The 26,548-nt window shown below is 39.2% G+C and overlaps 1 protein-coding gene across 1 annotated transcript; it reads right to left on the reverse strand.

Moving 5' to 3' along the window:
• Positions 1-14,828: 14,828 nt before the first annotated feature.
• LOC133295289 (T-complex protein 1 subunit theta-like) lies at positions 14,829-25,384 on the reverse strand. The gene is made up of 13 exons (XM_061494098.1): positions 25,220-25,384; positions 24,851-25,113; positions 24,294-24,440; positions 24,050-24,211; positions 22,970-23,047; positions 21,056-21,189; positions 20,836-20,908; positions 20,680-20,757; positions 20,085-20,207; positions 18,393-18,487; positions 16,377-16,586; positions 16,070-16,127; positions 14,829-15,034 (listed from the first exon to the last, which is right to left on the reverse strand). Exons 1-13 carry the CDS (start codon positions 25,365-25,367, stop codon positions 14,969-14,971), a joined length of 1,635 nt encoding a protein of 544 aa, XP_061350082.1. The 5' UTR covers positions 25,368-25,384; the 3' UTR covers positions 14,829-14,968.
• Positions 25,385-26,548: the final 1,164 nt, after the last annotated feature.

Genomic DNA, 26,548 nt, shown 5'->3' on the forward strand with positions numbered 1-26,548 from the left:
TCCTTCTGCATTTCTGGTGGTGACACGTCCTGCTCGTGGTTTGCTAATCCGAAGTATAAATCTCAGGTATGTTCTTCCTCCTCCTTTATTACCTTGTATGTGTTCTTCATCTTTTTTATTTAGCCTTCCTTCCTCGCGTTTGAGGTATGTCTGATAATCGCAAATGTGCGAATTTTATCAGATTTTTCGAACGGTCTGGCTTGTCCAGTCCTCCTTCGAGATTGTTACCAAGATCAAGGTCTTTGGGAACCAGGGAAGAGCGGCCTACTAAGGAATGTGTTGCCCCCTGTCCCAAAGCTTGTGTACATGATAGTCTTGTCCCTTCTGTTCGTGGGTTCGAATTAGGGTCATCTTCGCGACAACCAAATCGCGAAAAGACTTTGTCTCAACAAAGTTCATCTTTGTTTCCCCAGGTTTCCTTTAGAATGATTAGGCCCATTTTAATTTCGAGTGATTCCTCCTCAACTTCTGAATGTAGTGGTAGTAGTGGTATGTCTGAAAATACAGTAGACCCTAAACCCTCTTCACCAAATACGTTGCGCTATACTTCGCCTCCTATCGCGCAAGAGTATCGCGGTCGAAAAAGTCTAAGTCCCTTACCGTTAAATGTGATATATCCGGCAGGGTATCCTTTTAAGAAAAGGAATTTTGATAATTATAAATCTTCATTTGTTGTCTATGCTTCCTGTGATTCGTCTTCATCTACTGATTCTTCCTCTTCTGAATCAGATTTTTTCTCTCCCCAAATCAAGGAAATAATGGCAAGACGCGGTGCTACCGAGAAGCGTGGTGCTACCGAAAAGAAGAAACAAAAGCTGAATCCCGAGTCTAAGAAGAAAGTTATACACTTTGATCCTGAAGATGAGTCTTCTGTCAAACGAAACTTACGGGATGAGGAATCCCTAGGTTGGGTGATAGATACGGTGTTAGATACCGAGTCTGTGTACTGTTCTCCAGGAGAGCTGGCGGAAGTAACAGCTGCTATCCACCTTACTCCTGATAAAGCTTTTGATGATCAGTGGGAGGTTGACGTCGTCACGAAGAATGAGCGTGAGGACCGTTGCCAATATTGTGCAACAAGTACGCTTCTTCAATCCTACCGCTAAGTCTGACAACGTGCATTACTTTCACTACCTCAAGGATGGCCAACTGATGACGCTGAATGAAAAGGATGAAGAAGTACCCGCGGAGCTAATTAGTGCTATGGATACAGAGACTATTGTGCCATCCCTGCCAGAGCCAACCCCTCAAGGTCCAATCATCGAAGGTGGGGATCGTGCTGAAGAAAATGAGGGTCCCCAAGACATGTCCATCCAGACAGTTTAACCTCTTCTTGACTTTTTCCTTGATTTTTCTGGTCTGTAAGGGGAGTATCCCCAATTTATTTGAAACAATGATATTTTGTGGATGATGTGAATGGTATATAAACTATGATGGTTTATAATGTGTATTGTCTGCTTGTATGATGAATGCTGACTGAGTACGCGTCGTTCTGTAGAATAGATGTAGTTATATCTTCTTTAAGGGAAGAACTATGGTATAATCAAAATACTTTTGACGTACCTTACTGTCAGAGGATGCTACGGTGTATTCTGATGAGGTTATGTAAAAAGTTGATAACTTTTGAGGGATATTACCCTTCTCATCCTTCTTCTCTTCTTCGAAGCTTTTCCAAAAAATAGTGGGATGCCTCCCTAGATTATGCCATGGGAGTTAACATATGTTTGGAATTTTATTGTGTTCCTTCCTTATTTGCTAGTACGCGATAGATCAGCGCGCTTGTTCCTTTATGTGGAACTAGGATTCCTTTGTTTTTTGCATGCTTTTGAGGTGTGATGTCACTTTAGTTTGTATTTGACGTTTGCCAAAAGTATCGCGCTTTGGAAGGAGTTTGACCCAGTTAAGGCTTATCCTGCCTTTATCGCGCTGGCACTTAGAGAATCGCGATGGAACTTGGAAGATCGCGCTTGAACTTGGAGGATCCTTTTGGGGGATCCTGTTTATTTGGAGGATCCTTTTGGGGGATCCTTGAGGTTAAAGAACCCTTTTAAGGGATCCTGTTGATTTGGAGGATCCTTTTGGGGGATCCTTGAGATTAGAGGATCCTTTTGAGGGATCCTGTTGGTTGGAGGATCCTTTTGGGGGATCCTTTTGATTGGAGGATCCTTGTGAGGGATCCTTAAGATTGGAGGATCCTTGTGAGGGATCCTTGAGATCGGAGGATCCTTGTGAGGGATCCTTGAGATCGGAGGATCCTTGAGATTGGAGGATCCTTGTGAGGGATCCTTAAGATTGGAGGAACCTTTTGAGGGATCCTTGAGATTAAAGGATCCTTGTGAGGGATCCTTGAGATTGGAGGATCCTTGTGAGGGATCCTTAAGATTGGAGGATCCTTTTGAGGGATCCTTAAAGTTTGGAAGCCATTGCGCTTTGCGGTATTGATCCCTAATGGTTGGGCAATTGTGGATATGTTGTGACCCTGTCCACTTATTTATACGGGCGATGCAATTTGTATTCAATTATGGAGAAATTTGCAATCTTTATTTGATAGGTTGGAAAGATAAGTTGGAAAGACAAATATGCTATGAACAAGAAAAGACTTAGCTATAAAATATCTTAACCTTGTCTGCGTTCCATGTGCGCGGGATAGTAAGGCCAGACAACGTCTCAATGACATATGCACCCTTATCAGTTTTGTCGTGGATGCGATATGGACCTTCCCAATTCGCGGCTAGTTTACCTTGTCGCGCGTTCTTATTACCAATGTCCGCTCTTCGTAGGACTAAGTTGCCTACGTTGAAACTTCGTTTAATAGCCTTTAAGTTATAACGCGCTGCAATTCTTTGTTTTAATGTTGCCTCCTTGACATGAGCGATTTCACGCATTTCATTGATTGCATCTAAGTTGTGTAGTAACGCCTGCGAATTGCTTTCTTCATTCGTGTACATCTTTCTCCATGATGGTTCTCCAATTTCAACCGGAATCATGGCTTCACTACCATAAACCATGCGGAACGGGGTTTCCCCCGTAGTTGAGTATGGGGTTATTCTGTAACCCCATAACACAAAGTCTAATTGTTCAGGCCATTCTCCTTTAGCTGCTTTTAATCTTCTTTCCAATCCTCATTTTAAGACTCGATTTGCAGCTTCTGCCAATCCATTCGTTTGTGGGTGTTCCACAGATGTATATCTGTGTTTGACATGCAAATCTTGGAGTATTTGATTGAATTTTCTATCCACGAACAGCGTGCCATTGTCAGTTATGATGGTATGAGGGACGCCAAACCTTCTTATAATTTGTCGATAAAAGAATCGGCGAACCTTGCTGGCTGATATCGTGGCTAAGGCCTCTGCTTCGATCCATTTAGAAAAATAATCTATTGCTACTAATAACCATTTTACCCCTCCTACTGCAATTGGGAATGGTCCTAGTATATCCATGCCTCATTGGTAGAACGACCAAGGGGATAATATTGAAGATAATTCCTCTGGGGGAGCATGGTGCAAGTTTGCGTGCTCTTGACATTTGACACAATGTCGCAAATGCTTTTTAGAATTTTCTTCCATGGAGGGCCAGAAATAGCCCGTTTGAAGCAGTTTTCTAGATAAGGTTTTGCCTCATATGTGATGTCTGTCAATCCCTTCGTGAACCTCTGAGATTACATACTGAGCTTGTTAGGGATCGAGACATTTAAGCATTGGGGAAGAAAATCCTTTCTTATACAGCTGGCGATTGATGATAGTATAGAATGAAGCCTAGCGTGCTAGATTTTTTACTGCGCGCGATTCTAGTGGTGTCTCCCTTTTATACAAGTAATTCCAAATTGGTGTCATCCATGTTTCTTTATCATCCAGTGGCATGGTATCATCCTCAACCATGGATTGCGCACTCTGAGATGGATGAGCTTTTCGTTTAGTTACGACAATTATAATGCTAGGATTGGGGACGCTTTGCTGGATGACAGATCTGTTATTTCCTGGTCCCTTCGTGCTGGCTAATTTAGACAGAATATCCGCTCGCGAATTTTGCTCTCTAGGGATGTGCTCCATTTTGAAGCTTTGAAAATCTGTTAATAGTAGTCTCACCTTTTCGAGATATTTTATCATTAACGCTTCTTTTGCCTGGTAACTCCCTTGTACACTTGCAACCACCAATTAGGAATCGCTTCTGAGGATTATTTTTGTTGCCCCTAAGTCTTTTGCCATTGCGAGTCCTGCGAGGACCGCTTCATACTCGGCTTGGTTGTTTGAGGCTTTAAACCCAAAGTGGATAGAATGTTCCACTGTTATACCTTGAGGGCTTTCCATGATGACTCCTGCACCACTTCCTTTAACATTGGAAGATCTGTCGACAAATATAATCCAATCCTCATTCACCTCAGCCTGATGTAGGTGTGTCATTTCGACGAGGAAATCGGCTAATACCTGAGCTTTGACTGTTTGACGCGGTTCGTAAATGATGTCGTATTCAGAGAACTCTATGGACCATGAAATCATGCGACCGGCTAAATCAGGTTATCTTAGCACCTGTCGAAGGGGCTGGTTTGTTCGAACCTTGATAGTGTGCCCTTGAAAATAATGGCGCAAGCGTCGCGATATTAAAATAAGCGCGAAAGCTACCTTTTTATCTGTTGATAACGCAGTTCTGGTCCTTGGAGTGCTTTGCTGACAAAGTAGATTGGTTGTTGTTCCTGGGAATCTTCGCGCAATAAGACAGCGCTTATGGCCTCGTTACTGACTGAAAGGTAAAGAACCAAAGGTTCATCGGGTTGAGGCTTGACCAAGACTGGTGGTTTGGCCAAGTGTTCTTTGATGGCCATGAACCCTGCTTCGCACTCAGGAGTCCAATTAAAGTCTGTTTGTTTGTGCAATAGTTTAAACATTGGTAGCGATTTCTGTGCTGAAGCAGGAAGCAATCGAGTTAAGGCAGTGATTCTTCCCGTTAATTGTTGTAATTCCTTTATGTTATGCGGGCTTGTCATGTTGAGTATGGCCTTGCATTTATCAAGATTAGCCTCTATTCCGCGATTTGTTAGCATGAATCCTAGAAATTTTTCAGCAGGTACTCCAAAAGCGTATTTGGCTGGGTTAAGACGTAACCTATATTTGCGCAATTGTTGAAATACCTATTCCAAATCATAAGGATGTTGTGAAGTGGTCATTGTTTTGACTATCATGTCATCGATGTACACCTCAAGCATTTGACCAATCTGTTGGCTAAAAACTTTATTCATCATACGTTGATATGTGGCACCGGCGTTCTTGAGACCAAACGACATCATATTATAATAATAAGTAGCTTTTTCAGTGATAAAAGTTGTAGCTTCCTCGTCTGGTTTGAACATCAGAATATGGTTGTAGCCTGAATATGCATCCATAAAGGATAGAATCTGGTATCCCGCGGAGTTGTCAACCAATTTGTCAATGGTGGGGAAAGGATAAAAGTCCTTTGGGCAGTATTTGTTAAGGTCTGTGTAATCTATACACATGTGCCACTTCCCGTTGGCTTTTTTGACTAACACAACGTTAGAAAGCCAAGTAGAATAAGTGATTTCTCTAATCACTCCTGCATCAAGTAGTTTTGCTACTCCAGTCTCAACCACCTGTTATTTCTCCGGGGATATTTTGCGTTTCTTCTGCGCAATGGGTTTAGCTTTTGGATCTAAGGTTAAATGGTGACAGATTATGTCTGGGTCTATTCCTTGCATGTCAGTCGATGTCCATGCAAAGAGGTCTTTATTTTTTAGCAATACTGCCACCAGCGCACTTTTCTCTGCTTCTGGTAGATTTCGTCCAATCTTGGTAACGTTTTCGGGTAGTGGTCCCACTTGGAGATTTTCCAACTCGCCATCGGGTTGAGGACGTGTATCACGCAAATCTTCGCACATATCAAGGTCGGTCATATTGACTGATGCTTTGGCTTTGTCGTCAAGCATGTGTTGGAGTTTTAGCTCGTAAACTGGTGTTATAACAGTTGTGCGCTATTTTCTGGTCACCCCTAATGGCAACTACCGTGCCAGACGTGTCACAGAATTTCATTAAAAGGTGGGGCATAGAGATGATTGCCTTTAACGCGGCAATAGTTGGCCTTCCTAAGATGATGTTATATGCAAATGCATATTCAATGAGATAAAATCGTACTTTGAAAGTACGAGCCTGAGGCATGATTCCAAAGGTTACCTACATTTCAATGGTCCCTTTGGGTTGTACACACTCACAAGCAAAGCCAATTAAATCCGAACACCCATGAACTAGATGTTCTTTTGGGATGTGCATCGCGCGAAAAGCATCCCAGAAAATAATATCAGCAGAACTACCACTATCAATCATAATGCATTTTACCTGGAGATTAGCCATGCAAACTGAGATTACCAGTGGGTTATCATGGTCGGGAATGATGTCGCCATAGTCATCATCGTCAAAACTTATGGCCTGCCTCTGATCGCGAGACGTGGAAGGGCGGGTATGATCGCGTATTGTCATTACGGACTTTAGATGTTTTTTACGTTGGGACTTAGTCGTGCCTCCTCCTATTGATGCTCCGGCGATAGTGGCTAAGACTCCTACCGCGTTATTAGGTAACTGATGCATCTGTAAGCATAAGCCACCTTTCTTTGATGGGTCGTATGATCCTATTGCTGCGGCGAGATGGCTTCAGACGCTGGATAAGATCTTTCGGGTCATGCAGTGTTCAGATCCGCAGAAGCTGATGTTTGCCACCTATATGCTGGAGGGCGATGCCCATGAGTGGTGGACGAACACCTCTCAGGCTTTTGAGATGCAGGGTCATGTTATGACATGGCCATTCTTCGAGGATTGCTTTCTGGGTCAGTACTTTCCCTATGATGCACAGGAGAGGAAGCAGGGGGAGTTTGACCGGTAGGTGCAGGGCTTGTTGTCTGTTGACGAGTACCTAGCCAAGTTCAATGAGCTGGTTAAGTTTGCTCACTTTCGGATGGAGAGGCCTACTCCGATCTTCTTGGTTGCTAAGTTCCGCAAGGGACTTAATGAGGATATTATTGGTTACCTCGTTGGTTCTGCTTCGAGAGATTTTGGGACACTGGTGCAACAGTGTCGGGACATCGAGGATTTCTGCAACTCGCGTAAGGCCAAGAGGGCCAAGATTGCTGATACGAAGGGAACTGGTAGTTCCACTTCCTGGAAGGACAGGAAGTTTGCTGGGAAGGGCAAAGGGAAGCAGTTGGCTGCTAGGCAAGCGCCAAATCAAATCAAGAGGACTTCTGCTCAAGGGAGTTCAGCGAGACCTCCTACTCCCAGATGCACGGGATGTGGGAAGGTTCATCTGGGGTCGTGTGCTACCGGCTGGACTATCTGTTTCCAGTGTGGCAAGGAGGGCCACTATGCTAGAGAGTGTCTGTCGTCGACGGCAAGAGCTGCAGCAGTTCATGCAGTTCCATTGCAGATGGTTCCCTTTCCACCTACAGCGGCACCTGCCGTGCCACCGGCCACGGGGCGAGTTTATACACTGGATCGTCAGCAGTCAGATAGAGCTCTGAACCTTGTTAGAGGTACTGTGTCCATTGGTGGATCTTATGTCGATGTTTTGTTTGACTCTGGGGCTACGCACTCTTTTATTGCAACCTCGATTGCTGTGGGGCTTGAGTTGCCCATGTCTGTGCTTTCTCCACCGTTGCGGGTGACCACCGCCACCGGAGAAAAGTATGATTCTACCACTGTTCATCGAGATGTCGTGTTCTAGTGGGATGGCCGTGATTACTCGATAGATCTGGTAGGATTGCCGATGGCTAACTTGGAGATTATTCTGGGCATGGATTGGTTGTCCAGGAATTGTGTGATGATTGACTGTTGTGCCAAGAGAGTGGTGATGTCTCCGTGTGACTCCAAAGTCAGTTCCTCACCTTTTATCTCATTGTTGCAGGCTAGGAGAGCCTTGAGTGCAGGGGAATTTGGATATGTTATGTTGGGAGGTTTGGTGAGTGGGGCACAGAAGGACATCACTGGCATTCCTGTGGTGAGGGAATTCCTCGAGGTGTTTCCTGAGGAGATTCCTGAGTTTCCGCCACAGCAGGAGATAGAGTTCTCCATTGACTTGTTGCCTGGTGTGGGGCCTATTTCATTAGCTCTATATCGGATGTCGCCACCAGAGTTGGCGGAGCTGAAGAAGCACATTGAGGACCTTTCAGGGAAAGGCTTCATTCGGCCGAGTGTGTCTCCATGGGGAGCACCGGTCATTTTTGTGAAAAAGAAAGATGGGACTATACGATTGTGCACCGTCTACAGGCAGTTGAACAAGGTGACAATCAAGAACAAGTATCCCTTTCCTCGTATTGATGATCTATTGGATCAACTTAAGGGAACTTGTGTGTATTCTAAGATTGATCTCCGGTCCGGATACCATCAGATTCGGCTAGAGCTGGAGGATGTCCCAAAGACCGCATTTCGTTTGAGATACGGTCACTTTGAGTATTTGGTGATCCCGTTCAGACTCACCAATGCACCTGCTGTGTTCATGGATTACATGAACATGATTTTCCAGCCGTACCTAGATCAGTTTGTGATCGTCTTCATTGACGACATTTTGATTTACTCCAAGACGGAGGAGGATCATGCTGAGCATCAGAGGATTGTGTTGCAAGTGCTAAAGGAGAAAAAGCTTTATGCTAAGCCTTCAAAGTGTGAGTTTTGGCTCAAGTCTGTAAAGTTCCTTGGGCATGTTATTTCTGCAGAAGGAGTTGGAGTGGATCCGAATAAGATTGAGGTTGTGCTTGATTGGGAGAGGCCCAAGACGGTTACTGAGGTGAGGAGTTCTCTGGGTTTGGCAGGGTATTATCGGAGGTTCATTAAGGGATTTTTTATGCTGGTTCTGCCATTGACTCGCCTTACTCGGAAGGAGACTCCATTTGTGTGAACTCGCGAGTGTGAGGAATGCTTTCAGGAGTTGAAGGAGAGACTGACTACTGCACCTGTGTTGGTCATTCCTGATCCTGCAGAGGAAGTTGAGTTGTACACTGATGCCTCCGGAAAGGGGCTCGGTTGTGTATTGATGCAGTTAGGCAGAGTGATTGCCTATGCTTCTAGGCAGTTGAAGCCTCATGAGGAGAATTACCCGACTCATGACTTGGAGTTGGCGGCCATTGTCTTTGCTTTCAAGATTTGGAGGCATTACTTGTTTGGCATGAAGTTTGCTGTGTTCAGTGACCATAAAAGCTTGAAGTATCTGTTTGATCAGAAGGAGCTGAACATGAGACAGAGGAGATGGATGGAATATCTGAAGGACTACGACTTTAAGCTGAAGTATCATCCTGGCCAGGCCAATGTGGTAGCTGATGCTTTGAGTCGGAAATCCGTGAGTCTATCCAGTTTGACCATGGGTGATTATGATATCATTGAGCAGTTTCGAGATTTGACGGTGACTTCCAAAAGAGGATTGTGGTTCCTCGAGGTCCTTTGACTGTTGAGGTGATGACAGAGGCTCATAAGGGCCAGTTTACTATCCACCCTGGTGCTACAAAGATGTACCAGAACTTGAAGAGAAATTATTGGTGGCCGGGTATGAAGAAGGACATTGTTGTGTTTGTGTCCAAGTGCCTAATTTGTCAGAAGGTGAAGATTGAACACCAGAAGCCGTCTGGTAAGATTCAAACTCTTAAGATTCTGGAATGGAAATGGGATAGCATTTCCATGGACTTCGTGGTGGGTTTGCCGAAGACTCAGGCTGGTTATGACTCTATCTGGGTCATTGTGGACAGATTGACGAAGTCTGCCCATTTTCTTCCAGTGAAGGTGAGCTTCACTACTGAGCAGTTGGCTAAACTTTATGTTCGCGAGATTGTGAGGCTTCACGGGGTGCCCGAGAGTATCATTAGTGATAGGGACCCGAAATTCACATCTCGATTCTGGGAGGCGCTGCAGAGAGCTTTTGGTACGCAGTTGAGACTGAGTACAGCCTATCACCCTCAGACTGATGGGCAGAATGAGCGGACCATCCAGACATTGGAGAACATGTTGAGGGCTTGCACGTTGGAGCAGGGTTTAGCATGGGATAGGTACCTTCCGTTGGTTGAATTTTCGTATAACAACAGTTTCCATGCTAGCCTGGGCATGGCACCCTACGAGGCGTTGTTTGGTAGGAGGTGTCGGACTCCTACCTGCTGGTCTGAGGTTGGAGATAAGGAGTTGTTTGGCTTGGACTTTGTCCAAGATACTACCCAGCAGATTCAGATGATCAGAGAGAAGCTGAAGCAGGCGCAGATCGCCAGAAGAGCTATTACAATGTTAAGCATCGACCACTGGAGTTCAGTGAGGGTGAGCACGTGTTTGTGAGACTTTCACCTGTCACCGGTGTTGGTCGGGCACTCGGAGTGAGGAAGCTGAGCCCGCGGTTTATTGGGCCATACCAGATTCTTGGTAGAGTAGGACCTGTTGCCTACCGGCTTGCCTTGCCTCCGAACTTGGCCAAAATCCACGACGTGTTCCACGTGTCTCAGCTTCGGAAGTACGTAGCAGATCCTTCGCACGTGGTGAAACCGGATGATGTGGAGGTTCGGGAGAACCTAAAGACTCCCGTCGGACCACTCAAAATTCTCGATCGAGGCGAGAAGCAGCTGAGGAGCAAGATCATTCTGATGGTCAAAGTACAATGGACAGGAAGGACTCCTGAAGAGTGTACCTGGGAGCGAGAGGATGAGCTTCTCCGGCAGTATCTCGACTTTCGAAACAGGTATATTCTGATTTTGAGGACAAAATCCTTAAAAAGGTGGGGTGAATGTAAGAACCTGCACCGTTAATTAAGGAAGTTAATTAATTAATTATGTGAAATTAGAAAATAATTCCATAATTGACCCTAATAATTATTATGAGGCTTAAATAAATCTAGTAAGTGATTAAGAATGCTGAAAGTCGCTTTTCGGAAGAAAAGTGCAGATATCGGTTCTGCTAGTTGATATAAATGCGTACCGATGAAGTTTCCCGGAAAATTATAATAAGTGCATGAATATTACTAGAATAATATATAGGACTTGTAAAACGAGTTTCAAGTTAAAATAATGTGAACTGGTACCAGAACTGATACTGGCTATGGAAAAGCACATACTGGAAAGGTGCTCAAAAAAATATAATAAAAATATGATAATTCTTGTAAAATTGAGTAGGTTAAGAATCCTAAGTTTGGGATTTAAAATGCTAAACGTAGCTATTAATGTTAATACTGTGTGTTATTTTAAGTGGACCTATTTAAGCTAAAAGGCACAAAACCTAGGCCATAATTTGGCTGCTACATGAGTGTCTTGAGTGTTGATTCTCTTCAGCCATTGTCCCTTCCCTTGGAGCTTGGACCCTTGTGCTTGTTTGAGGGCCAAGAACTCACCTTTTTGCTTGGATTTCTTCACATAAAGACTTGTAAACACTTAGTAATACATGGTGAGGAGGTGAGGGTACCTTGTTTCTGAGTTGGTTTCTGTCTTGTGGAGGTTTTGTGGGCTGTGTTGGTGGGTTCTTTTAGTGAGAGCTTTGTTCTTGCCTTTGGTGGTGCCAAGAAGTGATCTTTTGGCTTAAAGGACCTAGCTTGGTAGTCAAATTCGTGCCTTGCCAAAGTCTGAACCTAAGGGTGGTATTGAAGGCTTCAGTTCTATGTTATTTTCTGAGTTTGGAACTCTTGAGGTGAGCCATGATCACCTTTTTGTCATTTTGAGGTTTTAAGCTTGTTTAATCCATTAAAAAGAAGTATTCGAATACTGGAAAGTGTTCGAATACAGTGAGGTTTGGTATTCGGATACTGTGTTATTCAGATACTGGGGGGAAAAATATTCGGATACTTGGTAGTATCGAATACTTAAATGAAAGTAATCGAATACTTTCTGGAGAGCTGGAGTATTCGTATACTACTCGTGGAGTATTCGAATACTTCCTACAGAAACAGCATGTAATGAGTTAAAATGAGTAAGAAAGACTTAATCACTTAATGTAATCTGAGCTACGATTATTGATGATTAATTATGGTATGAACAGATTGTGATTGTGCTGTTTGTGGGCCTTGAGCTTGTGTGAACTCTTGGTTTGGATAGCTAGCTTACAAGGTAAGCTTTCGTGTCCTCGGTTTAGTTGTTTGTTCCACCATGTCCCATGAGGGGATGGTTGATATGCATGATGTGTTTTCATGTACTGTTTTATTGAAATGCTATTGAGCTGTTAAGTGCAATTGCATATGATATGTATGCGGTGTTTCGCCTAGACAGGAGGCCATGGGGTGGTCTTGTGGGCGGGTACAGCATGGGCGTGTATTGTGTGGATAATAGACGTATTCCTGCACTTCTCTAATCAGTAGAATAGTTATAACACACATGACATGATTATCTGTTGCATTGCACTGTTTTGGAACTTATATTGTTAAACTGCTTTTGAACTTATGGTGCACATGTAAGTGAACTTGAGGTGGAAGATCCTTGAGGACCCCTTGTCTTACTGAGATTTCTGTTTAGAGATCTCACCCCAGGTTTGGGGCACATATTTCAGGTTCAGGTAGTGCGAGGGTCAATTCCTCTAGTGGCAGGAAGCCGAAGCTTAGTTGATATGTTATGTTGTATGCTGACATGACTGGATTTGGATGTTGTTTATGTTCTCTGTCATTTATGATTATTGAGTTGATACTGTTGTTGGGCTTGTGCCTTATTTGGTGAGCATGGGGTTTGTCCATGCCACTTTGATTTCCGTTATGTTTAAGTTTATCTATGTTGTATAAACTAGTAGGTTATCCGGTCTACGTGTTGTAGTTCCGAGACTAGAGACATACTTATGTTGTTTATTTAATGAGGTATTTCAGTTAGATGTCTTTGCAATACTTACGTACAGGCGATGTTATTATGAAAATGATTAAGTAATCAAGTTGGTAATGATAATGACGTCATAATTGAAAAGAAAAAGATATTCCGCGAATTTTAATTAAGCGTGGCTTAATACGATGACATGTTAACAAACCGGGTTAACACGGGGTGTTACATTTTATCCTGATGGATGGAAAGTGGCGCCACCGACGAAGCTGATTTTTCGCGAGAAGTAGGAGTCTCCTTCCTCTTACCTTTGGAGCCGTTCTGGGATTTACTTCTGGTATCAACCATGTTTTTAATTCGAGAGAAAGATGGGTTCTAACTGTTAGTCCCCACAGACGGCGTCAATGATCAGACCAAATACACTATGGGCTGGCCAATATCTATCGAGCCTAATCACACACGGTTGAGATGTGGATTGTCGTTCTTGGTCTTGGGCCTGGGGTTGAAGTTGGATCTTACTTTGTCTCTGTCCTTTGCTGTAGCGCGATGAATCCGAATGGGGGGGTACTTGCGAAGACACTCTGATGCTTAAGTCAGTATCAGAGGCAGGAGTTTGTTATGTTATTAATGTAAAGGATGATCGTACCTTGGTGTTGTACCCTTTGTTTATATAGAGGTTATGATGTCACCTTAGCAAGGCGGCTTGGCCTCTCAGTGGCCAGGCTTGGGCTGCAGGTTAGTGCTAGGACCTGAGTAGCCTTATCTTTTCCAATGCCAGTCATAGAGTCGCGGCAAGCTGGAGCTGCCTTCCGTTTATTGGTATAATGGCGCGGTGGGATCACCTTGGGCCTTAAGTTAACTTCCTGAAGAGCGATTTTATCCGCGATATAGACATCGCGTGTCTTGCGCGATGAGGGCATCGCGTCTTATGCGCGATGATGTCCATCACGCTTTGCTCCGGATCCTTAATGGGTTTGGGCTTCCTCGTATGTTATTGGGCTTCTAATGTGCCTATATTCTATCCGAATCACTATCAAATATTATACTATCAGATTTTATCATTGTTATAAGGTGTTTATCAGTGATGTATGTGTGCTTGAAAATATTGTAGGATCTGCATTGGAGCTCGGCACATCATTGACCTAGATATTTTGTGCACATTATGGTCAAAAACCTGTTATAGTTATAGGGGCTATCACAATGTAGGCATATATGTCAATGAATTGGATGCTTTCTTTTAAGCACTACTGCGTGGTTTCATATAATTATCAATATTTACTTGATTTCAGTGTCATAACACATTATTTGGCCTTAGCACAAGTTTTTGGATGGCAATGATCATGAGTTTTCTCTTGGGAAGCTTAATTGGTTTTCATGGGCTAGTAAAAGTACCATTTTTTAACATCTAATAATTAGCAATTTAAAGTTTCATCCCGTAGCACCAATATACATTTTTTGAACGTGTGCACTTGGAAACGTGTTCATACAAAATTACAAACTTCCATTTATAATGTCCTTTTTTTAATAGGCCTATATCAAGAAAAACACTAAGCTCCAGGACTCTCAACTGTAGGGCTCATCAACTAATGTCTACTCTTTATTCTTAGAAGTTGGAACTATTTTTCCATTATAATAATTCAAAGTATAATATTCTTTTAGGTCAGCGTAGCTTAGGGCATAGGTTTAATCATTGAACCAACATTGGGAGGTTATTTGGCTCGGGTATTATTTTTATTTTTTGCCTTCTGAATTATAAAATTCATCTTGTGAAAAGCCTTGAGTTTTGTACATGGACATAAGACATTTGTGCATATTTATTTAGGTGGTAACATGTTAGATTTGTGTGAGATGCTTATTTGACATTTGTGCCCCTGCCAATTGATTTCTTATTTAGACGCAATGATGCACACATTACTTTTATGAAGCTACAATTGGAGCTGCTTTATCTGCACTTCAATTGACCTTCAAATTTGGTGCCCTTCTGAAAGGGGAGAGCAGCAATAATGCTCAGACCAAATGAACACCAACATGCTCACGATAAGAGGGCAAAATTAAATTTACAGAGCACATCTGTTTGTATTCCATGGAAAATCATAATTCAAAATTTGTAAGATCGCATTGCTGACATGGAAACAAAACAATGCCTATGCGAAGTTGTGATGTTCAGGACTTTCATGTTGAGATATAAACATGACGAAAGCAACAGAGTCAGTTCTCACAATTTTAGTCTTCATCCATGCCAGCAGGTTGCTCTCTCCTTGGTCCACCAGCCGGTTTAGCCATAATAATCTGAAAACATCAAAACACAATCTCCATGAATTTATGCAGAGAAAAATGTATAGAAATCTTGCATCCAATTTCTCAAGTTGTATACGCAATTATCACAAATCATCATGGCACACACCACATACCCGTTTTTTTTCCCAAATCAATTACAATAGTAACAAAAAACTGTCATCATTGTACAAACTACAACACTTCATTTCCATTAAAAATTTAACTAGTTTTTAAACAAGAAACGATAAGTTTACTGGTAGTGTAAAATTGTTGATTATGACAGTATCAAAATTAACAGCGGAAATAAAAAGCCACCTGACGCTTCAATAATTCTAGCACTCAAGAATTTCTCGTAAGATTGAACAGTGAAGCAATTGGCAGTCTCTATTTTATTGACATGAACATCATAACCTACTTACAGCTACATTGCTAGGAGAAGTCCTGTGTGCTCATGATCTAAAATGCAGTTTGTGAAATGGAAATTGACAATTTAATATTTTCAACTTCAGGTCCCTCCATACAGCATCTTTTGTCAAACTAATTATTTATTCCTATTGATCCAGCGCATAAAATGAATGAATAATCTGAACATAAGAATCTATAATTCCAGACCTTTATATCAACACTTTACAGAAATTATAATCTTTCAAGCACTTTTAAGCGCCAAACTGCCAATTACTCCAAAATTCTTAACTATTAGATCCCATATGGCATATATCATGCACCCATATTCTTCAGTTGCCGTCTAACAAGTCACAAGCAGCAGGCTATTAGAATTATTCTAAACTACAGGTTGCGATTTTCATTTGTTGCCTACCCGCCTCAAAAAAAAAAAGTAAAAAGAGAAAACAGAATAAGGTAGAAAAAAATTCGCATCATCAACACTTCTTGCCCAGATATTCCTTCATAGTATATTTATTAACAATAAACAACTTTCTGTTTCTGAGCTTCTTTGCCCAAACGAAAAATGTCCTTGAGGTACTTATTAAGGTGGCAATCTGGAATCAACAGGGAACAATTGAATACTATGTAATTCCAGTTGATTACCTGGTCTACCCGTAGTACGGTGCATGCAGCATCAGCAGCATATTTAAGTGCAAAGAACCTGAGCACATAAAAACAACGATGAAACTTGTCTTCCACATGGTATGAGATAAATTTTAACTCAACATACAATTTTTTCAAATCTAAGCAGTTGAAATTGATCTTCACAACTGCTTTTGATAACTTCAAACTTTAATATGACAAAGCTAGAGAAATCTACACTACCAATAATGAAATGCAAGTTCATTACTTTCTCAAATCAAGGGTTTCCACCATAAAAAAGATGCATGTTAGAAAGGTAGCAATTTACTTAGTCACATGGAGATCCCAAACGCTCGTGATTGAGACATCCTTACAAACCCCCTCTTCCAAATCAATGCCAACTTTGGTATTTCCAGATGCATGTTCTGCGTACAGAGAAGATATGATCTCCATTGCATTTAACCCAGCATTCTCAGCCAATGTTCTAGGGATCATTTCAAAACTTTCAGCAAATTTTGCTATAGCATACTGATCCAATCTGCAGAGTAATTGCAAATCTTTAGTACTTCCCATTCATGACTTGATTACCAAATAAGATTAAACACACAGAAAAGAGTCCTGAAACATTGAGGCATAGTACCTATTTTTAGAGTAATAAGCAAAATATAGTGCATAGTGAACATCCAAGCCCTACATAAATAATAGAATCCTCTAACTTGTAATCAAGTTTTGATTTTAGAACATTTACGTTATCCAGACTCCACTAATTCTCGATAACACTAGTGATAAAAGATACTGACAACCTGATAAACTGCATCAGACAGGTGATAAAAAAAGAGTTACATTTGTGTAACAGAAAAAGATACACGGGTCAAGATAAAAAGAATCTAATGATAATATATGTGACTGGATTTCTGAGAGGCTAATTTCACTGTGTAGATCAAAAAAATAGGGTAAAAGTAGGAGAACAGGGGAAAGAATCTTATTGCCCGATTATGGAATTAGAGGACGAATACAAGTGTGAGATCCTCTTTAAAGGGATCACTCCCTTACACTGGGCAATGCCCCAGTTCTGTTAGGAATGCCAAAAACTAGTTCCTTATAGCAGTAACCCACCTTATATTCAAATGGTGAGACTCTTACCTAAGCTTATAACCTCCTAACTAACTAACAGACTTCTCTAACTGATTGTCCACCTCTCAACTGACAGAATGTCGATCACTAAGTCCTATTATCTCCTTTATTGGTTCTGTTTCTCATGTGATACCCTTCCAAGTGACTGGATTCCCGGCATTTAAAAGTCCAGTCATATCATTATGTTCGTGGTGAAGGATCCCAAAAGGCAAGTACCAATCCAAAGAAATGCAAATACACAAAAGATGATGCTGTTGCATGTTGCAGCATGGAGGAATCAAAATGTGGACAATTTGAGTAGACAAAAGTTGACATAGAAGGCCCATGAACTATTTATGTTCTGCTGCTCTAACATGGCAATTATAATATTAGAAGCATGGGTGTTTTGTTTATGTCCATCGTTTACCCATATATGGCATCTCTTCAATATTGCAGATGCTGAAAAGTGCCTCACGTGGATTTCAGCAAATGAAATAAGATCTTTGCACAGGCATAATTGGTGTGTTTGGATTAGTTTAAAAAACAAATAACTAAAATCTTGTTTAAAAAAAAATGAAAAGAAAAAGGAAGTAATTTTTCCCTAAAAGTTAAGTAAATCCAAACATGCACTCAGATGCGTATGGAATATATAAATTACCACACTATTCAATAGAAATTTTACTTGTTTGAGTTGATCCAAAACACAAGGCAAAAAGAAAAAGAAATCAGAAATTAACTGCTAACACTAACTATACACAGCACAACCAATTAGTGAGTTGTACACTTCAAACATCCCAATATGTTATTATATCCACACCCCATTCTCCACAGAAAGAAATACGTAGTACATAATTGGGAGACAATAGGACATAACCATATGCAACAAACGAACTAGATTCCCCATTTAATTAGAGATAAACTGATGCTATAAAGCTCCTGATATGCACAGGGTGTCTATAATAGGTGGCCTTACTTGTATTTGCAAGAGGCCGATTACATGAATCAAACCAGTTACCTCCGGGTCACATGGCAACACCACCAACCCTTGTGCCACATGGCAACAACACCAACCCTTGTGCCAACGCTCCCCTTCTATTCCATGTAATTAGAAGGGGGAAAAACACTACATCCAAATAATGAATGAAAAAGGCATACATAAACACATTGATGTATCCCCAACCAAGCAAACCCATGTCTTTTATATTGAAAACTTAAGGGAAATACTTAGTACCCAGTCTCCTTGAAGGAAAAGTCTTTCACCCTTTTAGCTAACTCAATTTCAGTTGCTGCCGCTCCAGGTACAATTTGGCTGTCCCTGCACATGGCCTGACAAATAATTGCACAGAAAAAGACTAATCAGTAATGAAAACTATAATTAGCTACGATTATTTCTAAAAATAAAAATGCCTTCAAAAGTGTAATCCAAGCAGATGTAGTAACAAATTTATGAGGAGGACAAATACAATTGTTAGAATATCCTGCTAGAATATGTTGGAATATCTAAGGATATCATGTATATCGTGTAGAATCAATTCGGATTATGAATATCAGGGATTGAATCATTGCAATTAATACCCACATTAAAATATATAAAGCCTATGTGTGGACAGTTATAGACACGCCATTTACCCTATCAGATTTTCCCTTTAAGTGCATGTTTGGCATGTCTTATTTCTAGTTTTTCTTCTCCTTCAAAGCAGAAACTTAGGCAAATATGTTTTTATAAAAGCTCTTATTATAAAAAGAGCTTTTTTTTATAATGAAGAAAAAAGCTAAAAGCGAAAAGCTCCCAAGAGGACTTTTTTTTAAGATGTATGCCAACTTTTATGACTCCTCATATTTATTTTACAATTTTACCCTTATTATAAACTTGTATTTATAAATTTTATCTTTTGCCCTAATAATTCATCCTAATAATAAATTATTTTATCTTTCCTCTTTCAAAAACATTAGAATAACTTTATATAATCACCAAACAACTTTTAGCTTTATTTTTTAAACTCCTTTTTTTAACTTCAACTTAAAAGTAGCTTTTAGCTTAAAAATAAAGATGTGTCAAACAGGCTCTAAATTTCTGGTTGGTATCAGAGCAGGTTTCAACTCGGATCTCCCACAGAACCCCAGACCTCTGCCCACTGTCCAGCAGAAAATCTCCAACTTTTTTCTTCCTTGCCAGGCCCCAATACCTGCAAGTCCATCCAGCCATGCCTCATTCCAGCAAGCATCCACTAGCCATTCAACTTCCCAGCAATCGATAAATTTTCAGTCAAGGTCCTGCAACCCCTAGATCTGAAGTGCTCCACCCAGGGCATCCAGATCCCAAAGCCCAGCCACAGACCCAAGCACATGAGGGCACATCCCTGGACTGCCTGAAGCCACTACTTCACAGAACCATGCACGACCACTAGGTCAACCGCCTCAAGAAATTTTCCGATCATGGGTTCCACAGTTTTTGGTGTCCATAGAATGTTTCTGGCATTTCAGCCATTTTCCAACTACTCTTCAGTTTTTCCCATCCATTTCTCCAGCATTTCTCTTCCAGTTTGTTGAACTCCCTTGAGCCATTACAATGGGGAATAACGATTCTGATGCTTTTGAAATTATTCCCCTAGTCCAGCTGATACAAATTCTGCTATGCTCGCTAAAATAAATGTCTCGTCCATTGCGACAAAGAGGCTGACTGGATCAGACACTTATAAATCTTGCACTACCTCCGTAAAGATCTGGTTTGCTTGGCAGGGACTTTTTAACTATCTTACCATAAAAATTCAGATTATGTATATTTCAGATTGAATAATTATAATAAATACACACTACTATATATAGAGACTATATGTAGACAAACAATTCACCATATCAGATTTGCTCTGCAAATTTCAAGTACAATCAGCCTTTTATGGATTCATGCAACATCATAAAATACCTTGTAAGTATTCACTCCATCATCAACTGCCCTTTCAAGATCATCTAGTATACTATCGGTACTTCCTCGTAAGACGACTGTGGACACAGAATTTCCACCATCTTCATTTTTCACAATGGTCACCTGCATATCAGTATTAAAAAAGAGGGCAAATCATATGCAACGTGTAGAAACGAGGAAAAAACTAAAGGAGGCAAGGAAATATATATATATATATATATATATATATATATATATATATATCTTTTGTCATGTCACATGACATAAAGTTACGTCATGTCATCCCAAAATTACGTCGTTTTGGGTGTTAGGGGAATTTACGAAGGGTGTTTTGGTAAAATTCATATAATAAATAAACAAACATAAATACCAAAACACCCTCCATTAATTACCCTAACACCCAAAACGATGTAGTTTTGGGGTGACATGACATAACTTTATGTCATGCGACATGACAAACAATATATATATATATATATATATATATATATATATATATATATATATATATATATATATAGATAGAGAGAGAGAGAGAGAGAGAGAAATATTGAACCAAGAATACGACAAAACCCAAACAATCGCTTTAACATACCCTGACACCACCAATTTCCTCAACTGAAACGGAATCAACATGTCCAAGATCACCTAGGTTTGGTTGGCTAAGTTTCAGCTGTAGTAGGAAAACAAAATGAATTAGAAAGAGCATGACAAAAGCTTCATAATGAAGCCAAAGAAGCAAAACACACACCAGAGCAACAGCACCAGTTGTCCGGCAAAATCGACGTAGTTCAAACTTTGAACTGATTTTCAGAATCATAAGACTACAAGCAGGAAATTTGAAGTTAGAAAACTAGCAAGAACCAGCATGATTTCAAATTGATACAACGACAATGTTAGTATTAATTCTTTGATGTATAATAGCATGAGACAATTAAAACCGCCAAAAGAGAAGATAAGACTTCACACACTTGTAACGCTCGCAAAAATGCAAAGCCATCTCTCCTACTGCCCCTCCACTGACAATCACTTTGGCACCAGAATCAGCTACTGCCTTGATGAGCTCCTCTACTTTTGACTCTTCAGTTTTTGAATAATTTTCTAGCTATAAAAATAAAATAAAATTCAAATAGCAAAAGCATCAAGCACAGAATAAGTTCACAAATAATGCAAAAATATATATATAAATAAGTAAATCCTCCGTAAACTATGAAAGGAAAACTTGGTCCATCAAATCTTAAAAATTCCAGTAGTATAGCATCAGGTAATGAATAAAGCCATTGCCTTACCAAGCAAGAAACAGTTGAAAATTGAAGACACAAGTTATCCTAAAAGTTGCTGCCATAATGGGTAACAAGTTTAAATTACATTAACATCACCTTAATCCCAAAACTAATTGGGGTCGGCAATCAATGAACCAAAATAAAAGCAAAAACAGATTGAGGGAAAAGAAATTATTAATAAATAAAATAATATATATATATATATATAATAAAATGAATAAATAAAACAGAAAAAAATGTACCCCTTAATAATACTAATAGTTTTCCTCTACTACATCCTAAGACAAATAGCAAATCAATCTATTTCCCACTTCATTCGGTCTTGTTTTATTACTTTCTCCAAAGTAAGTCCCAGTCGACCTCTTCCTTTCTTTATGTCATGCCCTTGGTAACAACTTTTCATACGGGAGCATCTAGAGGTCTTCAAAGAATATGTCCAAACCATCTCAATCTATATTCCCTCATCTTTTCTTCCACAGGTACTAATCAAACTTTTTGTCGAATATCTTCATTTTTTACCTTTCCATCCTTGTATGACCATACATATATCCTCATTCACATCCTCATTTCTGCTAATTTCCATTTTATGCTCATGTTGCTTCTGTGTTGGCTGACATTTATCTATATATAGCATTGCAGGCCTTGTTGTTGCTCTATAAAATTTCTTTTTCATCTAAGAGGGATTTTACAATTACAAAAAATCACGATGCACATCATCATTTTATGCAACTTGCTCTGATCTCTATGACTTACATCCTTATCAATCTTTCCCCCTTTTGCAAGATTGGTCCTAGATATCTAAATGCATCTTGTTAGAAATAATTTCCAAACTAAAGCTCTAGCAACAAATCACTCTTTGCAATAGTTCACCACAACACAAGAAGGCATAAATAAAGGCACAACTTGGGAAACCCCATGCTAGTAAACATTAAAGAAGAAATAAGGCAGCTCACGATATCAAACTTACAGCCAAGTGACACAACCTGCTTGACCTCAAGCTGATGAATCTAAATTACATTTTATATGCATAAAAGCAGAATATTGATCTCAAACATAATTAAAACATTAATTAAAAAATTTGCTCTGCAAATTTAAAGCTGATTCAGTCATAAAGCTGGAAATACTCAGCATCCCAAGTACTTATCAACTTGAATAAAAAATTGAGCAAGACATGACAGACCTTCTAGGCTTTTTACACATTTGAATACTTAACTGAATATGTAGAAACAATAAAGTAATACCATGCAGAAAACATCACATGCTAAAATGAACATATCAACTTCAGCAACCTTGCACCTGCTAAAAACTACAAGACAACAGGGACACAACCCAAAACAATACCTCATAAATTTCAGTGGGAATAAACTTTGTTGAAAGAAACAATAACACTATGGTTTACGACCAACATTAGTATATAGCAATAGTACCCTACAACAAAATCCCTTTTCAACTGTATTTTTACAGGAAGAGGGAAATGGACCTCTAGCTTGTTACAGACACAAATTCATAAGCCTCAGCACTCAAATAATGAATAAATATTACAATCCTATAATACAGAAAAGAGTAAAGATAGTAATCAAAACGATAGTCATTTTAATATACCTGCTCAGCTGTATGTATGAGGACAGTTCCTTTAGTTTCAGTTGCAGACGTATCAACACCACCAGCAAACACAGCAACCTAAAACAGCATTGACAAAAGACCTCAATACTAGACAGTATAAAAATCTGTTAATAGAGCATTATTGGGAGAAAAGAAAACAAAAGGGAATAGTTATATTAATTTCTAATTAAATTAAATGAAAACAGCAACAGATCTTTCTCCTTGATGATAGGAAAATATAAAAAAATCAACCAAAAATGAAAGAGAATAAACAACTCTTCTGTGAAATTGCTTGAGATTCACAGTTGAACTACACAATGTCAACATACTTGACACACATTAGTTTGGTATAAACAGTAGGCAAAAGTAATCTGGATACATCTGAAAATCCAGCATTACTTCTTTTTGTTATATCCTTCATTGCACAGGTAGTGTGTACCCGTTGGAAATAATGAACCAAGATGAAATCATAAACAAATTCAAGTCTCTAATGAATCAAGCAGGGCACAAGATGATGATGATATCATGATATACTAATAATTTACAGTGATAGCAATTGCTTCCTCAAGACTAAGAACATGACTAAAAAACAAATGCTTTCAGAAATTCAAGTTAGATAGCCAATCCATAATATTGGAAGCACTCACAAACAATAGAGAAGTCAAAATAACATCTACGCATCAATTTTAGAAAATGGAAGTATATCAACAAACCTTACTCTGATTTTTAATGAAGCAATAACTCATAATATCTGTTGTTTGTTGACATGGCCTTTATTTATCATTTGTTTACAATCATAAATCATTCGATTGGAAAATATGTGTTAGGCAAATGAAATAGTTCAAAACTAAAAGTACAGCCTTGATATTAGTAAAAAAAAAAAGAATAGGCCAGTCTTCTTATTAATCAATGTATCAAAATAATGAACCAATGAAAAGCATACGCAATCCTGAGATCACATAACTCGAAATCGTCTGGCATAAAAGTAAAATGACAGTTTAGAAGAATCTCAACAAATCAATTATATAGTAGACTATCCAATGAAACCCAAAAAAGTCCCCAAAAGAGCAGAAAGCTAACCTTTGCCTTTTCCATTTTCTTTATAGTCCCGACAGCATCATTTTTCAAAACCATTCCCCGAACAACTGTACTGTTATGCAAGCCTCCTCCCAAGAGCTTTGCAACACGAACATTGTCCACATTAAAGTTTGCCTGGTTTTTCGGACACACTTGGATGCATGCCTGTATTTTCCAAACAAAAGTCAGAATGTTCCATGTTGTGCTAACAAGTAAGTTATCATAGTATAAGTCAGCATATACTCACATCAGCAACAAGTGAGCATATGGTATCCTCTTGACCAAACTGCTTGCTAGCAACAGCTGCTTTCATTCGAGAAATAACTTGCTCCTTATCGCGTACATCCATATTCTCTGAACCTTTCTCAACCAACTCGTCCAATATTTCAACAGTCTAAAACATGACAAAGAGTTACACACACACAGAGAGAGAGAGAGGGCATGGCATTCAAAGATGAATGACTAAAGTATGTTTTGATACAGTGGTAAGGGAGTGGATCCTCTCATGTGACATGAGATAATGTGAGATGATCTCAACCATCCAAATAGAAATCAATGGTGATGAGAGAATACATGAAGAGAGAATGATGATGGTTGATTTGTATCTGGATGGTTGACATCTTCTCAAATCACCTTATCTCACGTTAGAGAATCCATGCACAAGCTATATAGAGGGTATGGGAAAGGAGGGTAAAATTTTCATTTAGAGTTACATTCAGAATTATTATTATTTTTCAAATTGAAAGGATATAAATGAGATACTATCATATAATCTTTCAATAATCATACAAAAATATAGTAAACCTTATTGATTGCTTTGGTATATCCACTGATGATCTCACTGGGGTGCAAACCCATCCTAATAAGTTCCTCCGCACCCTGCAAAAGCTCCCCAGCAAATGAAATAGTCAAATTTGCACCATCCCCAATTTCCTCTTGTTGAGCCTTGCCAGCCAAAACCAAAACCTTTGCAGCAGGATGTTGAACTTCAAGTTCATTCACAATCGTCGCAGCATCATTTGTCACAAAAAGCTTGTCCAAATGATTTATCACCATCTTATTCATGCCTGAAGTAAAAGCCAAACAATAATACATCATAAGACCATTAACAACATTCTAAAACTAAAAAGCGAAAGAAAAAAAAAAAACACAATGTGGCTTGTTAGTTGTTACCATTGGGACCAAGGGAAGTTCGAGTAATAGTGGAAAGCTGCTTGCAAGCGTCGATGTTATTGAGAACTGCTTCGTCGAGACCAGAGAGATGCTTGTGACCTTCCTTGAGCATCGATTGAATCCCATATGGCTGAATGTTGAACCCCATTTTCGTAAATTGTAGCAGTTATTGTGAGTGCTCAAATGGCGAAGAAGAAAAACACTATACCCCTAAAACCCACACTTAAAAGAAGAAAAACCAGAAAGCCCTAAAAATTCGAACTATGAGCGGAAAAGTTGTTATTTATGAAATCATTCATAATATTTAATACAAAATTATTATATTTATAAATTTTTGTTTATAAAATATTTACAAATTCAATTATATATTTCGAGGAATATATATTTGAATGTTTGTATTATCACGAGCTAGCACCGACACTTCAAGAATCCTGACGTGTTGTATCCGACACTAGACACTTCAATACTCGTTGCAAAAACTCAAAAAAAGTTCAAAAGTTACGTTGCGTTGCATTTTGAGTTTTAACTATTAGATTCGTTAAATTACGATTACGATTTTATTAAGTTTAATATAAATATTTGAGATATATTATGTTTCTTTGCAAAATTGAGGGGTATTATAAGTTTAGCTTTATTTTTTTTGTTAAATTATTGAATACTAAATATAATATACACTACATAAATTAAAAATATTATATAACATTAAAACGTGTCCTAACGTGTTGAAATTTAATATTTTTTATAATTAACGTGTCGAAATGTCGTGTAATATCTCGTATCTTCTGTCGTCCGTGCAACGTAGCTCAAGAGTATAAGTATGAGTGCATTTTCAGTGTACTATTTGTACATGAGACTTTCACCCAAAATATGACACGTGAATTAAAAAAAATCTTCTGTTTTTTTTACAATTAGCATAATTAGAAATTTCGCAGTTGAATTTGTAAAAATTTATAAAAAAAAATTATAAATATAATCTGACTCAAAATATGCATATGTATTGGTTTGGTTGATTTTTTATTTCTACTCCCAACATATAGGTATGTAAAAATAGAGGAGGATATTCTTACTACCAAAATTTTTTACTATTAACTTACTATATATCTAATCACCATTGAATCAAAGAAAGAGAATACTAAAAAAAATTTTAAAAAAGAAAAAATGTTGATCCAATAATAATTAGATAGGTAATGAGTTGATAGTAAAAAAATTTGATAGTAAAACTATCCCCCTTTGTAAAAATAATATAACCCTAGCCTATGAATGATTTGATTATGAGTACTTTCCTTGTCTCCCATCTGCGTACAGATTTCATTCTCGGTTTAACTCTTT

This window comes from Gastrolobium bilobum, unplaced genomic scaffold (genome assembly GCF_033153095.1).
Source record: "Gastrolobium bilobum isolate Gb01-03AN ecotype WA unplaced genomic scaffold, APGP_CSIRO_Gbil_v1 utg36527, whole genome shotgun sequence".
Lineage (NCBI taxonomy): Eukaryota > Viridiplantae > Streptophyta > Magnoliopsida > Fabales > Fabaceae > Gastrolobium > Gastrolobium bilobum.

Bases quoted from the DNA above. Each gene is read 5' to 3' on its own strand.
- LOC133295289 (XM_061494098.1), bottom strand. From the start codon at position 25,367: ATGGGGTTCAACATTCAGCCATATGGGATTCAATCGATGCTCAAGGAA. The intron at 20,909-21,055 runs GTGTGTGAAGTC...TCCTGCTTGTAG, and splicing joins CATTTTTGCGAGCGTTACAA to TCTTATGATTCTGAAAATCA. The intron at 15,035-16,069 runs GTAATCAACTGG...TGATGTTTTCAG, and splicing joins CCGTACTACGGGTAGACCAG to ATTATTATGGCTAAACCGGC.